This window comes from Myotis nattereri (assembly GCF_964212035.1).
Source record: "Myotis nattereri genome assembly, chromosome: 8".
Taxonomy (NCBI): domain Eukaryota; kingdom Metazoa; phylum Chordata; class Mammalia; order Chiroptera; family Vespertilionidae; genus Myotis; species Myotis nattereri.
This window is the reverse complement of record NC_138083.1, coordinates 31,823,666-31,838,811: the sequence shown is the minus strand read 5'-3', so window position 1 is coordinate 31,838,811 and position 15,146 is coordinate 31,823,666. Positions and strand designations below refer to the sequence as shown.

General features: G+C 52.7%; 1 protein-coding gene across 1 annotated transcript; it reads right to left on the bottom strand.

Moving 5' to 3' along the window:
* Nucleotides 1-279: 279 nt before the first annotated feature.
* PDYN (prodynorphin) lies at nucleotides 280-14,816 on the bottom strand. Its single transcript, XM_081096717.1, has 4 exons — nucleotides 14,496-14,816; nucleotides 13,226-13,283; nucleotides 3,746-3,893; nucleotides 280-2,446 (listed from the first exon to the last, which is right to left on the bottom strand). The coding sequence occupies exons 3-4, from the start codon at nucleotides 3,872-3,874 to the stop codon at nucleotides 1,817-1,819; spliced, it is 759 nt and encodes a 252-aa protein (XP_080952843.1). The 5' UTR covers nucleotides 3,875-3,893; nucleotides 13,226-13,283; nucleotides 14,496-14,816; the 3' UTR covers nucleotides 280-1,816.
* Between the last annotated feature and the right edge of the window lie 330 nt (nucleotides 14,817-15,146).

Sequence of the window (15,146 nt, the reverse complement as noted above, 5' to 3'; positions counted from 1 at the left end):
CTAGCCACAATGATTGGCATTCGTGCAGAATTGGAAATATGACCCCATCAGAGCCAATGAAGGTGCAGAGAGGCCAACTGACTTACCCAAGGCCACACAGATCTCAAACTTAGGGCTACGGCACTCTAACATTTGTGCTCTTTCTATTCCCTTACATTTAGTTTTCTAACATAAAAATGTGTGTCTGTGTGTGTGTGTGTGTATTTTTCATTTCCCAGCTCTCTTTTCTGCAAATGGTATTTTCACTCTCTAGGGACTTCAGGCATACATACACACAGCCCCCAAGTCATCAGCAATTTTATTTATTTATTGTACTTAGGGAGTGGGAAATAACACAGGCCCACTAAGGATTAAGCAAATTCCAAGTAAGTTGCATAAATGGGATTTTTAAAAAGCACACAAAATAACCCTAAAACAATCAGTACATGTCAGAACATCATGAGAGAGCTGGGAGTTGCGCATGAAGAGGTGTGCTCAGTAGGGTCTCATACAAATTAACCGAACTCAAGTCCATTCCCTCTCCTATCCAGTCCAGCCCCCTGGACCCACAAACCAAACCACAGTGCCTGGGGACAAGTGAGCAGGAGAGACAGACAGAGAGAGAAAACTCTGGTTGAAATCGAGGCATCGGGAGATCTCTGCCTCTGATTCTGGGATGTGTGAATCAAGGGAACTCATTCGGCATTAAGCACTTAATCATTTCCTTCCTCTTTCTGGTTTCCTTTGACACGAAGAGGAAAGAGTCATCCTGGGGGTTGAGGAGGGCCTTTCTCTTTCTCACTGTTGCTCCTGGATCCCCCCGCTCCGTGCCCACTGCATATGTCTGGCCAGATGGCCTGGACGCTTGGCGGCAGATTCAGCTGCTCAAGAACATGGTTGTGCTTAACCTCATCAACTCGACGCAGCTTCAGTTCGTCCTGGGGTGGGAGTGTGATACCCATCAGTTTAATTAGTTTAATGAGGGCTGAGGGAGCTGGTCCACATTTTGAGTTGGTTGCACAGAACAAATTGGTTTGCCTCGCTCCCTCCTGGATCATCTCAGCATTCAGAGGGAGAACTGCTCTCCCCAACCATTTCCGGAAGGGGCTGTCCCTCCCTTCTCCTGGGAGAAGGTGGGCGCTGTCCAGGGTACCAACGTGGACTGAAGTTCGGGAACTCAGTTCTTCCAGCTGTGTGTTTCTAAACAACGACAACTCAGAGTGCCACCACACCGGCTGAACATCCAACCCGCTAGAAACGGAACCCTCTGGTGTAGAAACCCCTGCTCCAATAAAAGGCAGTGCCTGAGCATTTTGCCTAAAGCATAGTCTTCAAAGTGGGATGCACAGGAGGTCCTTTGAGGTTTGGGAATAAAACATGAGGATATCTATTTGTTTATTTCTCTTGCTTTACATTTCTATCTTTGCTGTGCTTTATGATAAATGAGAATATCTGCATGGAGGTGTGCTCATGTTTCTTCTGAGAGGGGCATATGACCAGCAAAGCTTGGGAACAACAGATCTAGAGGCATGAAGCCGTCAGCCTGGGTTTCTGGACCTGGGGAGTCCCATGAGTGGGGTGGAGGGACTGACATGAACAGTGGTGGTTTTAGAAGTCTAGGGTTGAGCCAAGCACAAGCCTCCTGAAGAGGGGAACCGCCCTCCTTCCCCCTCGCTGACCCAGACAAACACTGCGCTCCAGGCAGAAGAGAGGCAGGCTGGGTAGGATGCTTTGTGGACAATGCTGAATGGAGCGTGGGGATGGGGAATGGAGGGAGGAAGAATGAGTGCACTCCTCTGGGGGAAGCTCCTGACTCACCTCCACAATGGGGCGGTGTTTAAGCATCAAAGAGCTCTCTGGAGTAGGCATCGGGGGCCTCCTCGGACCGAGTTACCACCTTGAACTGGCGCCGGAGAAACCCACCATAGCGCTTCTGGTTGTCCCACTTGAGCTTGGGACGGATGCGCCGCAAGAAGCCCCCGTAGCGTTTGTACAGGTCCTCGTGGCCCACACTATCCCCCTCCCCAGCCACCTCGGAGCTCCTCTTGGGGTATTTGCGCAAGAAGCCCCCATAGCGTTTGACCTGCTCCTTGGGGTCCTCCTCATCAGAATCCAGGCCTCCAGCTTCCACGGCGCCATCATTCAGCTGAGCGTCCCCCATCAGCTCCGGCTCTGACCCCTCCTCCCACCTGCCGGAGAGACCCCCGAGCCTGGCAGCCAGGCCCCTGCTCAGAGCAGCCTCCTCTGCCGGAGTGCTGGCCGCAAATCTGCTTTTCTCCAGCTCCTTCAGGAAGGGTGCCCCGCGCTTGGCCAGCTCACCATACGCCTCCTCCAAAGCTGCCTTGCTCTCCGAGTCTTCCTCACTGTTGAGCCCCAGGGGGAAGGCAGTGAAAAAGGACAGGAGGTCCTGGCACCTCTCCCACTCCTCAGTGGGCAGCAGGACAGCCTGGCATTCCAGGGAGCAAGTCTGCAAAAGACCCCAAAAGACCACAGTGGTAATGTCACCCCCACCGAACTGTCCTCGGCCCCAGGTCTGAGAAAATCAACATGAGCTGTGATCACTAAGCCCAGGCTGCCCACGCAAATGCGTCCAGCGGTGCGTAAAGGCAGGTGACGCTGTGCCTACGTAGAAGGTGAGGAGACAGATGTGGACAAATGAAACAGCCTTCCCCGGGCACATGGCTACAGGTGGCGGGGACAACACTAGAAGCAAGATCTTCCCACAGTGCTCTGCTGAGCTCACCTGTCTCTTCCACTTCTGACTCCAGGGAGAGTGGTGTGTTCTCCCAGCCTCTCCTGGGTGTGGAGGAGCTGCAGACACTTTATAGAGCAGGACAAAAGCCACGCAGAATGGTGGAAAGAACACGCGAGGGGACGCTTGAGGGTTCATCAAATCTGGGGGACAACAGTATCTACTTCATAGGAGTGCTGGGAGAATTCAAACATGATGATGACAGTACTGGACAACTCTGGAACTGGGACCCCAGTCAGTCTAATGTCACAAGTCCTCATGCTTAACCGCTGTTCCCTGCTGGGATCTGTGCGCATTTCAATAAAGAGTGGCTAGGATTGTAAATTTAAAACTTTGCATCATCATCATTTAATGGAATCACTCCCATTTTGCAGATGAGGAAACTAAGGTTCAGAGAGAAGTTTCCAAGGTCATGGAACTAGAAAGTAGCAGAACCAAACCTGCATTTTGTCCACCACACCGTTGGTACCTCTACTCCAGACTTCTGTCACAGGAGAGGAACGTGAGGAAGCTCGACTCAAAGCAAAGCCAGTAAGGTTGGGTCAAGGGATGCTAAGACCCAAGAGAGGGGTCAAGACTTGGATCCCATTAACCAGATCCTGGTATTTAGGGGTGGTGGAAAGAGCTCCCTCCACGGGAGTGACTAGAATTGGAGGTGCCCATCAGCCTGGCGGTAAGAAGCCCTGAAAAGTTACTCTAAGGATGCGGACTCCCTAAGTCAGCACACCTCATGAACGACACTGCTTGTTGCCAGGCATCAGGCTCCCTGGAAACCTGAGTCAGCCTCAGCCCTGAGTCAGCCATACTGTTGAGGTCTGGAAGGAGAATGGGAGCTGGAAAGCAGCAGTCCCAGGCTCCCAGGCTGACCACAGAGCAGGGCATGCCCTGCACAGATGGGCCGAGTCTACAGGACTGGCACACCACCGCCCAGGCCTGCCTTCTTCCCTCTCTGGGCTCAATCCACAGATGGGCCCTTCCACTGCCCGGCAGCCAGGAGCCTTGCCTGAAACCTACCAGGGGGTTGATGGGTTTGGGCCCATCCTGGGTCTTCACGGCACACAAGGAGCAGTGGGACAGGCAGTCCGCGGAGGCGGAGGGGAGCACGAGGAGGCAAGCTGCCAGCACCAGCCCCTGCCACTCCATTCTGTCTTGGTTCTTCCTGCTGGCAGGGGAGAAAGAGGAGACAATGAGATCTGTGGCCGCCTGTCCTGTGGGCTGTATCCCGAGCCTGCAGTGAACTCACCCGTTCCTGCTGGCAGGCTACAAGGCAAGCATTCTCGTTCCCCCTCTACAGATGACAACACAGGGGTCCAGAGAGGCACAGTGGGGGCCCACGGCCAAGGGTCAAGGGTCCGGGAAGGTAATAAACATACAGTGAGTGCCTGTGCTATGTTCTAGGAGCTTTCCTACACAGCTCACACTTAATTGGCACAACTGCTCTGAAGGTAGTCGGGCTGTGCCATTGGACAGGCGGGGACGTTGAGGCTCAGACAGGGGGAGTGATTGCCCACACAACTGGGCAGTGCGTAAGCCAGGACTTGACCCGAGTTAGTCATCCTTCAAACCCCGCTTTGATTACATACCAAGACAGAAGACACTGGGCCATCTGCTTTTCTGAGTTCTCTGAGGCTTCCCTCACCTGTCTGTCCCCGCTGCTCAGGCTGTCCCCAGGCCAGGCCTCTGCTGGGGAAGGTCTCTGGAATTTGCCTTCTCCACCCCTGCACTCTACTCACCCTGGTCAGCTTCACCTTCACCTCCACGCTGGCCTCCCTGCCTCCGGTTCCTTCTCTGATCCCTCCTGCTTACCCTGCTCAGCTATATCCATTCTGTGATCAGACCCGCTGGGGTGGGCCACGTGTGGCCTTCTCCTAATGTCAGGGACAGCCTCAATCCCACTCCTACACCCCAATGCTTCTGCTCTGGGTTCCAACCACATCCAGCTACTTAATTGCCATATGGCTCCATCAGGCCCTGCCCCACCTGTGGGCCTTTGCACATCCTGTTCCTTCTGCCTGGAAATCCTTCCTCTCTTCTTCTGGTGCCTGTCCTGTGGGTCCTCGATTAGATATCCCCTCATCCAGGCAGCCCTCCCTGATTCCCTAGGCTCTGTGGGAAGCTCCTCCTTCGCATTATCCCAGTAACTTGTGCCTCCTCCATGAAAACATTCCACTATCTGGTAATTAGCTGTGTGAGGCTTCAGACTTTGGCTCCATGAAGGCAGGAGCGTGTCTTGTCTGTGTCTCTGTAATACTCTCTCTGTGCTCCTTGAACACGCCATGCTGGCGCTTACCTCAGGGCCTTGGCACTTCCTGTTCCCCTGGCTGCAGTGCTCTGACCTGATTTTCCCATCGGTCGCTCCTTCTTGTAACCAAGTGAATTAAATATCCCACCGCCAGGGAGGCGTTTGCTGACCCCTGTATTTAACATTTCCCATTTCCCGGGCCTCTCTCACATCACCTGCTGTGTTGACATCACCACCTCATGCTGTCCTGTTATTATTCCCCCACTGAAACATTAGCTCCTTTAGAGCACAGATGGTATTGGTCATAGTCCCTGTGGTATCAGCACGGACAAGTCTGACCAACACACAGTAGGCCCTCAGTAAACACTAAGCAGATGGATGAATGCCTCACAATAGCCTGTTAACGTTGTTTCTTTCATAAACCAAATATCAAGACCCAAAGCTATTCAAATGGGGGCACAAGGCAATTCTCCCAACTGGCAATGGGGAGTTCCCTCAAGACACCCACCCGGGCGGGGCAGGGCTCCATGCCCCTCCCTGCCTGGTCCTTGTAGCCCGACCCTTCTAATGCCGCTGTCAGGGATGGCTGTCCTTCCCTCTTCCAAGGGCCCCAATCCTGCAAATTGTCCTGTTTGCTCATGTCTTTAGGGATTCGGAAGATTCCACCGCGGGCCTCAGAGCCCCACGCTGCAGCCCAGGGCAGCTCTCCCTCCATTTATCCCTCCCAGTGAGGGGGCCCTTCCAGTGCGATGCATTGCCCATTCCCCCCCCCCCCCAGCCGTGAGTGGAAGCTGGGATGCAAAGTCATCCTGTTTGACTCACCACACGTGTGCCCTTAATGACCACAGTTTCTAGAACAGCCGACTCATTAACAGCTGAACCCTCCATGAGGCCCAGAGGGCCCCATGCACAGGCCTTTGACTTGTATGTTGTTCTCAATCCACCCGCCAACTCTGAGAGGTGGGCCTCACTATCCCCACTTTACAGATCAGGAAACTGGAGCTCAGAGAGGCGTGGGGAATGCCCTGAGGTTGCAGAGCAACTAAAGGTGAGGACTCAGGTCCGTCTGCCTCTCTGGCTGGGCAAGAGGCTCCCCTGAGTGGGGAGGCTCAGAGAAGAGAACTGAGGGAGGTGTCCTGTGCCCCTCCCATGTCCTGGCCTGCCCTCGAGTTTCTCTCACACTCTACCAGCTGCTGAGGGGATTGGGTTCCAGGTGGGCGAGTGGTGCCTCTTATATGCAGACACAGAGCAGGCAGCTCATGTTTTCTTTGATACCAGCGAGGGCTGGGCTGGGCTGGGCTGTTACAAGCTGAGCAGTGAATTAACCGGCTGGGGAAGGAAGCCGACACTGCCCTCTCTCTGCTGGCCGGAGGCTCCCCACACAGCGAGGCTGCTGCAGTAGGAGCCTGATTTGAGATCTCCTTGTCCCAGGCAAACACAGTGTCAGCATCCTTTCCTTTCATCCGTTAACTTTGTATTTAACAGCAATCATTCTAGCTGGTCTAATGGTTGTTGAGCACTTCCGAAGCTCTGAGCAATTCTGAGGATGAACTCGTTTATACTCACAGCAACCGCATGCTGTGAGCACCGGTGTCATGCTGCTCTACAGAGGAGGAAACTGAGTTAAGACGCCTGCCAAAGCTAGTAGGTGGCCAAGCTGGGATGTGCACCCAGGTGGTCTGGCTCCCGAGCTCACCTTGGTAACCACGCTTACTGACCCAGCCCCTTAATTCCACCCCTCCCAGCCTCCTGCTTCTCCCTCCAGGGGTCCATAGCAGCCTCCTCCTGGCCCCAGAGCAGCCTCATGTTGCCTCTAAGGCAGTGGTTCTCAACCTTCTGGCCCTTTAAATACAGTTCCTCATGTTGTGACCCAACCATAAAATTATTTTCGTTGCTACTTCATAACTGTAATGTTGCTACTGTTATGAATCGTAATGTAAATATCTGATATGCAGCATGGTCTTAGGCGACCCCTGTGAAAGGGGTATAGCAGGACCAAAGGGGTCGTGACCCACAGGTTGAGAACCACTGCTCTAAGGGCTTTCCTGCTGAGAAGGGCTGACATTGATCCGGGAGCACTGAGTCCCATACGCATCTTAACGTAAGGGGTCTTTATAACAACCCATAAGGCTGGGACAGATATTCTCCCCATTCTACAGGTGAGGAAATGGAGGTACAGAGAGAGTATGCCATCTGTCCAAGGTACCCCAGCAAATGCACAGCACCCACACTGGGTGCAGGCTCTGTTGGACCTGGGCCTGGCCACACCACCTGCAGTTCTAAAGCAAGCACCCCCCTTCTTCCAAGCTTTTGCACACATAGTTCCCTCTGCCTGGAAGCCCTTTCCTACCCACTCCCATTGCCCTCTGACCCAACTCTTACTTGTTCATCAAACCTTAGCCTCAGTTGCCTCCGCCCGAAGTCTGTCTGGATTAGGCCCCTCCTCTGGGTCCGCACAGTCACCTGTGCTGGCTCTGTCACCTAAGTGCCCTTTCCTCAAGGACAAGGATGCAGAAATTAGGGGTCCAGAAGGGTCAGGCGGGGCGGAGGCCTCTGGTTTCCTCAAACCAGCCTAACACAGTGTCCACAGGTGCACACTGGCCACCTGCAGGACAAACTCAGCAAATGGGCATAGGGTGTGCTGATGTGCACAGGGATTTTAAAAACATTTATACCATTATTTTAAAATTGGGAGATTTTTACATTTTAAAAGTCTCCATTTCCAACTTGTCTTAAAAAATCAAAAGCCTTAGCCCAGCCGGCATGGCTCAGTGGTTGAGCACCGATCTATGAATCAGGAGGTCATGGTTCGATTCTTGGTCAGGGCACATGTCCAGATTGCAGGCTCGATCACCAGTGTGGGGCGTGCAGGAGGCAGCTAATCAGGGATTCTCTCTCATCATTGATGTTTCTATCTCTCTCTCTCTCTCCCTCCCCCTTGCTCTCTGCACCCAGAGACATGGAGACATCGGGTCTGCATTCTAATCTGGCAACAGTCACAGAGAGGCCCCATTCAGCATGGTCCCCACTGTCCTTACCCTGTGGCTCCCCTCATGTCTGTCCCTGTTGAGCACCTGGCAGACGATGGAGTTTGCAGCCCCTGGATTGCCTCACAGCTCTAACAACTTGGAGGCGCACACAGGGCAGTAGGGGCACAGCTGGTGAGAAAGGAGAGGTGAGACCTCTGGTTCCTTCCTGACCCAGCAGCAAGGTCACCAAGAGGCCAGTAACGTGGACCCACCACTCACTGCCCGCTTGGAGAAATTACCCCTCTCTGCTGTGCCTCGATTTGCTCTCCTATAAAAGGCAGCTAATAATAACACTTCAGAGGATCGGTGTAGGAATTTAAAAAAAAGATCATGTATAGAGTGTTTAGCACATAGTAGGTGATTTGAAGAGTAAAGTAGGAAGGCTCCATTCCAATATTACTTGGGCTACAGGAGGGGGGAAAAGAAGAAGGCAAAAAGGGGTGCTAATTTAGAGTCTGGGACACTAGAAACAAACAGACAAAAGTTGTTGAGTGAATTGACTGTCAGATATGGAAGACCTACTGGGTGCCAGGCAGAGCTGAGTGCTCCTTATTCATAGTCACATCCATCCAAAACAGCCACCCCTTCTCACGAGCCTACGAGATGCCAGGCTGCGTGTTACCACTTTACACACATTATTCTAATCCTCAGACAACCCAGAGGTAAGTGTCTTTATACCCAATATACAGCGGACAAGACTGAGGCTAAGAGAGAAGTTCACTCGGCTTGGAAATGGGAGTGCTGGGCTTTCGGACTGGATGTCTCTGGGTTAAAAGGTGACTAATAAAGATGCATCAGCTCTGAGATTTTCCTAAGATATCCTGTTTCCTTCCTTTGGTGGAATAAACCAATTACTGAGCAACGTCAGATGGGTCTCGGGGGAGTATTTTCTCTTCTGCCAGCGATGGGGATTTGCTCGAAAGTCATACATCAGAGGTAGCCCTGCCTGCTTGTCGCCTCTGATTTGGTATGAGCTAAAGAGAAAAGGAACTTAGCCATTCACTGGTATGAGAGGTAGAGAGCAAACGCCTTGGTGGCGGCAGGCACACAGGCCCCGCTGGAGGGCTTGCATGGCCCACCGTGACCGAGGAGCCCCTTTCATGGGCCTGGCAGGCCAGAGGGCCTCCTAATAGCCTCCCAAGAAAAACCCTCCACACTTCCAGGTTTCTTCTGGAAGCATTTCCTTAGCCACTGCCTCACGGTGCTTTGTGACAGCCCAGCAAGGGAAGCAGGGGCAGGGGGCGGGGGTGGGGGTGGGGGGTGGGGGGAGGGAGGACATTTTGGACCCACCAGCCTCCTTACCACATGATTCAATTCCTGACAATAAATCTCTTTCACATTCTCTCGTTTCTATATCTCATTCCGTTTGTTGCCGTAGTGTCCATGGCTGCCTCCATGCTCAAAAGCACGGTTGCATATTGAAACAGGGACCGAAAGACCCAGAATGCCAAAAATACTGAACTGTCTGGCCCTTTGCTGATCCCTGCCTTCATTAATTTTATAACCATTCTATAATTTTAATTGTTCTAATAGTTTTAAAGCTGATTTTCTTGGGAAGATCAGAGGGGAATCAAGTCCCTCTCCAAACCTCAGTATTCTCATCTGTAAATGGGGTACCACCTTCCTGCCATGTCTCCATAAGGACTGACTAAGACACCATCATTCATAGGGCCAGCACATAGTAGGCCCTTTTTATGTTTTGGGTTTGTTTGTTTTTTAGAAAAAGTGAGTTTTTAAATTCATTTTTGTTGTGGTTGTTGTTAATCCTCACCCGAGAATATCCCCCCTCCCTTTTTTTAGAGAGAGTGGAAGGGAGGTTGGGAAAGAGAGAAACATTGATGTGAGAGAGACACATCGATTGGTTGCCTCCTCCACGTGCCCAATTGGGAATCAAGCCTGCAACCCAGGGATCTACCCTTGACCAGGAATCGAACCCAAGACCCTTCAGTACGTGGGACAGTGCTCTGACAACTGAGCAACACCAGCCAGGGCTGAATGATTTTTTAGAGAGAAACATCAATGTGAGAGAGAAACATCGATCGGTTGCCATGCGCCCGACCGGGAATGGAACCCGCAATCTGGGCCTGTGCTCTGAAGGGAAATAAACACCAGGATCCTTCAGGGCACAGGTCGACCCTCCAACCAACTGAGCCACTCCGACCAGGGCAGGCCCCTCTACACCGAGGGCCCAGAGTTCCTTGAAAAGGAAAAGACTGCGTGCCCTGTTACCTCCTCTTGATGGTATTTCTATATTGTATTCAGAGGCTTGGAGGAACAGCGAGCGTTTTTGTTTAAAAAGCCAGCGTGGAATAATAATGGCTTGATTTAACATCGCAATTATCTCCCCAAGCACTTTATCGCATATGATTATCCCTATTTGATAGAAGAGGAAATGGGAAAAGGTAGAAATGAAATCACTTGTTTAAGGTCACATCACGAATCAGGAGGGAAATGGAGCCGGAGCTGGGGCCTCCCACACCGGGCGTGACTCGCAGGGAGGGGATGGCGTCCTCTCAGTGACCCTCAGCAGCACGCATCACCACAGCCCACGAGCTCTGCGCCCTGCTCTGTGCCCCGCCCTGTGCCGCCGCCGCCCATGGAGCCCACATGGCAGGGGCTATGATGAGTCTCAGGTTCCAGGGGGAAGAGTGAGAGCCAAGTGACAAAGTGCCTCCAAGGTCCCGGGCACCGCGGGCAGGGCAGAGTTGACCTTCACTGTTTAAGACACAGCTATGGGGCCAAGCTCATTGCTGTTTGTTTTATTTCAATTACTGCATTTTAACCCTCGGGAGAATCCAGTAGCCTGGGCACTGTGAGTCCCCTTTCCTAGATGGGGAAACAGAGGCTCCGAAAAGTGAAATGGCTGAGTCAAGGCCAACAGGCAAGGCAGAGCAGAAACTGGCTTACAGTCAGTCTGTGACTCCACTCCCCACACCATCCCTCAGGTGCCGGTACGCATTGAATGCCCATCAAATCCCCCCACCAAACTATCATATTCTTGAAGGTGAGGCTATTTCAGGAGTTTTATTTCACTCAGAAATATATAAAGTTCACCCTGGCCGGCATGCTCAGTGGTTAGAGCATTGTCCTGTGCTCTGAAGGGTCATGGGTTTGATTCCCAGTCAAGGGCATATACTTGGGTTATAGGTTCCATCCCAGGCACACACAGGAGACAACCGATTCTCTCTCTCTCTTCCCCCCACCCTCCTTTTCACTCTTTCTAAAAAATCAATCTTTTCTCTTAAAAAAGGAAAGAAAATACATAAAGTTCATCTCTGTGAGTCTCTAGTGGGCTGGCAAAGGGACACCCCAAAACTAGAGCACAGCGCTTTTGTTAGGCCTGCAGAGTCATTAACAAAGAATGGATGATCATTTTAGGGAGATGGGGAGCTCAGATCTGAATGGGAAGTGAGCCATTATTTAGTTCTGCAAGAATTAAAACACAGACATAGGATGAGGGCCCACGCCGAAGGCTGGCCAACCTCTCAGGCCACTCGTCGTCCAGAAACAAGAGTGAAAGAGGCTTGCCGATGATGGTCGCCCCGGGACCGTTAACTGCACTTTTCAAAGAACGTATTCCGGAAGCAGGACCCCCATGGAACGCCCACCCTTTGTTACGTGATGCAATTAAGGGAATGGGGAGGAAGGAAGGAACAGGAGGGGGGACCAGAGAGAGAGGGCAGCGAAGAGACACCCACAGAGAGGGAGAGAGACAAAAAAGAGCAGCAGAGACGCAGCCCGCACACAGAATTGACGCCTAGAAAATCAGAGTGAGATGGGACAGACTGACAGGTCTCAGAGGGGAGGGCGGGTGAGGAGCCGGAAGAGATTAACCACATAACTTATATGCATATATGCGTAGCCCATGGGCACAGACAATAGTGTGGTGAGGGCCTGGGTGGAGCAGGGCCTGGGAGGGGAGGGGCAAAGGGGGGAAATGCGGGACATCCTGAACTGTCCAGGAATAGGTCAAGGAGCCAAGTGATGGTGGACAAATTGCCCCCTGGCGAATAAGCCTGCAGCCAACCGCTCTGGCCAGCAGGAGGGCTGGATGGGCTCAGAGAGAAGCCCCCAAGCCAAGAGATGTGTCTCGTGGACCTGGGCCATTTACCCTCCTTCTGCCAAGAGCATCATCTGGACCCAGAGTGGGAGGCGTTAATGAGGTCCGCCTTAAAGGACTCAGGGACACCACCCCCGGGCTGACCCTGGCTAACCGGTGTCTCCCCTGAGGTTTACTGCCACCACGATGGCCAGCTCTGTCTTCGTGAAATCGTTTTAGACCTTTGTCAAACCCAGTGAGATTGCCCATCATTTATGGGCTGAGATGAGCGAAAATGATGAGAGAAATCAGCTAGCTGGACATACTTGCTCAGACACGCATTGAAATCAAACCACCAGCTATTGATCCCGCTCAGACTGATGGAAGGCATCTAATAAATACAACAATTGTGTGAGAATGGCCCGAGGAGGTTGGCAGTGGGCCGGGGAGTCAGGGAAGATCGATCCAATGAAGAAATAAAGTCTTCTGTTGTGTGGAGAGAAGGGGGTGGGGAGGGGAGAGCAGTGCCCACCCGCCCCACAAACAGAAAAAATAGACTTTAGATGCTACTTTGTGGCTATGACACACAACATAATGAGTGAAGTGATCAAGGATTAGAGCAGATTGTGGGGGAGGGAGAGGGAGGGGCCCAACTCTGCCACTTGGAACAGGGAAAACCTGAGCAGTCCTACTAGCATTTATTGAGCACCTAGTACATGCCAGGCATAGCGTTACAATATCCCATAGGGGTCTCACCACAGCCCCAGCAGGTGAGTGCTATTCTTATCCTTACTGTGCCGGTGAAGAATTCATGCTCAGAAAGGGATGGCTACTATCCCCAAATCACACAGCAAATGAGTGGAGGGATTTGGACCAGCACGGTCTCGGGTGTTGTGAGACAGACATTTAGATGCTACATGGAGTTACCTCAAGACCCGAATCCCTTTCCCTGTGTTTTAAGGAGATTGCAAATTTCTCTAACAGCCCCAGGGCTGGTCTGTTTGCCTGCTCCTCTGAAATGTACTGGGTTCCTCAGGAACCACTGGGACACTCGCTCCCAGCCGCCCGCTGGCAGATCACAGGACTTACCTGCCACCCCCCACACCTCTAGCTCACCTGGGGCAAAGCGGTGGGCTTGAGATCCCTTCAACTAATGCAAACCTCCCCCAGGCAGTGTAACTCACCTGCTTGGGCTGCTGCAACAGCTCCCCTGGCAGATCTCAAAGCCTGGAGGTAAATGACCTGCAAAAATAGAACAAAAGGCAACAAGAGGTGGGGCTGGGGTGGCAGGTTCAATGGGGGCGGGGAGCAGGAGGGAGGAAATGAAGATAAAAGGATTCACATTCTGAAACTGCACTGGATCTCAGCTAGAATGCCTGTCAAATGAGAAACACAAGCCCTGTCTGTTTCACCAGCTCTCCTAAGAAAGGTGGTAAGGAAGGCTTCGATCTGTGGGAGGGGAATTGAAATCAGATCCAGCAATGGGAAGAGCCCGTTCCCCCTCCAAGCTTAGAGGCATCATGAAGGGATGCTTGTAAAGATTCCACATAAAAGATGCCCCGAAAAAGTAGCAGGTCTCAGAATTCACTCCTCAGCCTCAGAGTCCTGGGCAGGCTCCTGCCGTCCCCCTCCCGCTCCCCCCCCCCCCCCCCCCCAAAACTCAGTAGCTGTTTTGCTACAGTCAAACTTTGAGGCCCTGTAACACTTTCCTTGAGTGTGGATATCTTTACCAGGGAGCAAAGGGCTTCTTTCCCGCCTGACTAGACTGCAATTTACATGAAAGCAACAAGTCCTTTCAAAGTAAAATGGACAAGCAAAGCCCTCCGAGGCTGCTTCTGCTGGCCGGTGTCATTCTCTTGCCCACTCCCTCCCAACAAGGCAGCCCCACACTTCATTTCTGCGTGGAATTAGTCAAAGAGAGCCACTCAAGCCAGGACTCTGTCAGCAATTAAACGCGATCCAAAAAGGATGAAGAGGCTGAACTCAGTTGTACGCTGATGTACACGATTCGCAGTAAATGCCAGAGCCCGGGACCTCATTAATGTCCCCAAACCCTTGTTCTCAAAGTCCAGTGAGAATCACTGACCTTTGAAACCACTCTGATGAGCTAGAACTCTCCCTTCCTTTACCCAGGGGTTGGTCCCACCCTCCCATGGGAACTGCTGGGAGGTGGATTATAGGACCAAGAAGACCCTGGAGCTAAAACGGAGGGTGGTCCTCCCGGGAGGGAGAAACCCACCTGTTTCAGCCGGGGCTGTGGGGAGAGAGAAATTCCGAAGAGCGGTCCGTCTCCCCCTGGTCTGTCTTTTGTAAACTAGCCTCCTAACTAACTATGTCTTCCAGGTCATTAGACCCAAACCCCAAATCCCCCAGCGGGAGCACCCCACCACCCCCAGGTTCAGAGGACCAGCAAAACCAGTTCACACAAAATCCCAGCACCCCTCTGGCTCTTACCGGTGCTCTCCCTGCTTTGTCCTGGGCTGCTTCTGCCCGGGCAGGTCGGAGGGTGGTGGCAGGTGGCAGCAGGTGGTCGGTCCAAGACTCAAGGGCCACCCTGACCCCGGCTGGGAAGGAGGTGCCAAAGAGGCGGCTGTGAGCGCCACCAAAGCCCCTTCGAATGGCAGTTCTGGTGCCTCACCCCCTTTTATGGACGAGAGCCTCCCCCTGTGGCTCAGCCCTTGCTGAGCGCAAGCTGCTCGGAGCCAATGGGGAGGTAGCGCTGAGCAGTCAGAGGCGCAGAGCCCAGGGCCCTTCAACTTGAACTCCCTGGGCCCCACACAATAGGCTTCGTGACAGGGGATGCGGAGGAGGAACGGTGCGACGGGAGGGGGTGGATTCGGGGTGGAGTGCTGTTTGTCACTTGAAATCCGGCCACTTCAGTCTTTGATGCATTTCCCAGAGAGTTTCACAGAGAGAGAGAGAGAAAAAAAAGGGAGAGGTAGGGGAGGACAGAGACAGAAAGAGTCAGAGAAAGACAGACACCGAAAGGGAGTCAGAGAGGGACAGACAGACAGACATAGTCAGATGGGTACAGGGTTTGGGTGCTGGGGGGAGAAGGGGAGTGAGAGAAAGAGAGAGACAGATGGAGAGAGACTCAGTCAGATG